General features: G+C 43.4%; 1 protein-coding gene across 4 annotated transcripts in view; it reads left to right on the top strand.

The window, feature by feature from the left end:
• Positions 1-2,806, top strand: part of palld (palladin, cytoskeletal associated protein) — a 49,356-nt gene that overhangs the window by 42,870 nt on the left and 3,680 nt on the right. For all 4 annotated transcript variants that reach the window (XM_031868262.1, XM_031868261.1, XM_031868260.1 and 1 more), the window contains 2 exons: positions 45-133; positions 1,431-1,563. In XM_031868262.1, coding sequence (XP_031724122.1) covers positions 45-133; positions 1,431-1,563 — 222 coding nt within the window. The remainder of the gene's footprint in view (positions 1-44; positions 134-1,430; positions 1,564-2,806) is intronic.

Consider the following 2,806-nt stretch of genomic DNA (forward strand, 5'->3'; position numbering starts at 1 on the left):
TCTCTCTCTCTCTCTCTCTCTCTCTCTCTCTCTCTCTCTCACAGGGCAGGGTCAGCTGCACCGGCAGGATGATGGTCCAGGCCGTGAACCAGCGAGGCCGGAGCCCCCGCTCCGCCCCCGGACACATGCGCAGGTGAGGCTTCAGGACGGACAGATAAACACTCATTCAGAGCTGCCGGCGTGCAGGCTGACACATGTGCAGCAGGCTGGTCGCCATCTGCACGACTTCTGTTCACACATTTAATGCGTGTTTTTTTCCAAGAAGCTGCTATTTGCACAAACGTTTGCTGTGAGCTGGATCACAGTGTGGAACACCTGTGTTTCATCGCTCTCGTATATATTTAGACAGTGGAGCATTCATCCAAAATAAAATGATCCTATAATAGGGTCCTATAATACATCGTGTTATGTCTATGAAAGGGGAAATATATAATGTACAAGTACGCATGAATCATGGAAGAAAAATAGACCAAAATCTCTACATTGACCAGCACATGAAGAACGATGTTTTTGCCTGTAGTGTCTCCTAAAAAGTATTCATGCTCTGAAAGGGAGTTTTACACTCACCAGAAAAACCAAAAGGCTCAAATGAAACACTTCTAAAAGCTGGTGTTTGGTGATACTCTCTTACAGAATGTGTCTTTTTACTAGGGGTGGGAATCACCAGAGATCCCGCGATACGATATTATCGCGATACTGCGATATTATCACGATATTGCGATTTGTTACTTTTTTCAACTTCAAATGATGTCCCCAAAGGAAAACTGTGTCAACATGTTTTATCTAATACGATAAAGTTTTCAGTCTGTTCATCTCACTTCAATCATTTTTATTGTAGCAGAATAGGATTGTCAAGCAGACAGACTGACCAACAATGTCATAAATGTTGCATGAACCTGACAAACTGAACTGTTTGTATTACTACATAGTCCAACTTAACTAAATGCAAACGTGTGGACTCAGTATATGAACTATAACTTATATAAGTAGGATATAAGAGTTATATAACTCAGTATAACTTGTGATGCGTGGACGTCGAGGGCAGAGAGACAGTTATGCGCTGCACTCTCCCCATGAGCCTGGCTACTGTTGGCAGATTTAACCCGTTGTGAGGCCAGATGTCTCTATCTTTGTTTTGACCAACTTCCTACCAATCACGCTGACCCGGGACCTTTGCTGACCTCACCAGAAAACAACTCAGCACCATCTAGTGGACTGAAAAAGTAATGGATTTGATTTTTCTAAAAAAAAAACAAACTATTTTTTAATAGTTTATATAATAAAAGATCGATACTTGGCGTCCATGTATCGATACAATATCGCCACGCAAAATATCGCGATACTATGCTGTATCGATTTTTTCCCCCACCCCTACTTTTTACTTGTTGATTTTAAATCCTAAATGCGGTGCGTCTCCCCGTCTCCATCAGGCCCAGGTCCAGGTCTAGAGACAGCGGTGACGAGAACGATAACATCCAAGAGCGCCACTTCCGGCCCCACTTCCTGCAGGCGCCCGGTGACCTCATCGTTCAGGAGGGCCGACTGTGCCGGATGGACTGCAAGGTAATACACACCCTCCACTCCTGAGAGGGCAACCTGTGCCAACGAGGGTGAACAATGTGATGGACGGGGGGGGTCCACATGTTCATCACAATGGTGCTTCAATTGGTAAAAGATGTTAATAAGAGTAGGCGCTTTGAGAAGGTACTGCTGACTGAAGGACATTTTTAAAACTTAAAAAACGGATTTGTAGAGGGAACCTAACTTGCTGCTAACTTCCTGTTTGACTCAGACTTTATATAAGAAGTAGACGTTGTCATCGTGACGTCACCCATTGGTTTGTGGACTGATGTTTTGAAGCCATCTTGAATTACAGCCGTCGCTATGTTGGTTTTTTTTGCATCCGATAAACGGAAGTGACCATATTAGGACGTAGACGCCCTATACATCTCTGGTAGAGACCTGTCAATCACCGTGTAGCCCCGCCCTAAAGCATCCCCTGCTTTATGGTCTGTGTGACTCTAAATGGACCATAATGTACTAAATGAACATCATGCTGTATTGAAGAAGACTTGAAACTAGAGATTGAGACCATAAACTCATGTTTACAATGTTTACTGAGGTAATAAATCAAGAGAGAAGTAGAGTCATTTTCTCATAGACTTCTATACAACCAGAGGAGTCGCCCCCTGGTGGACACTAGAGAGAATGCAGCTTTAACACATGACGCATTGGCTTCACCTGCCTCCTGATTAACTGATAGTCAAATTAAATTGTAGTAGCCAGTTCCAACCAATAGAGTACAGTCACCATGCACATTAATAACACTTCAGAATTCAATACTTTGCACAGATACAGTATTTCAAGATTAGGACCTGAATCAATCAACAGCACTACTAAATACATGTGGTTTGGGGGTCGAGTTCAACTTTAACCTCCTGCCTGAAGGTGAAGACAGCATCCAGTCCCTGCTGCTATTGTTTGATAAAGCAACGAAAGAGACGATTTAAAACAACCGGGACGTGACTGGAAAAGGACCAAAGAGAATCTGTTAATCACAGTAATAGAGAGAGCCGTTTCAGATCCGCCCTTTAATTCAGTGTCTGAATTGCTTTCAGGGAGGCTCCACGTCGGCGCTGCCAAAGAAACATTTCCCTTTTCTGTGCATTCCAGCTTCTTTTGGAGAACTAAAAAAAAACCTAGCAGAGATGTTTCATCACTTCCTCGCGTTCTGAAAGTCTCCGAGCAGACAGGGACGATACAAGAGGTGTCGTCTTTCAGGGATTAAGTGGGATCAGGTTTATTA

This window comes from Anarrhichthys ocellatus, unplaced genomic scaffold, assembly GCF_004355925.1.
Source record: "Anarrhichthys ocellatus isolate YVR2014 unplaced genomic scaffold, GSC_Weel_1.0 scaffold42, whole genome shotgun sequence".
In the NCBI taxonomy this organism is placed as follows: domain Eukaryota; kingdom Metazoa; phylum Chordata; class Actinopteri; order Perciformes; family Anarhichadidae; genus Anarrhichthys; species Anarrhichthys ocellatus.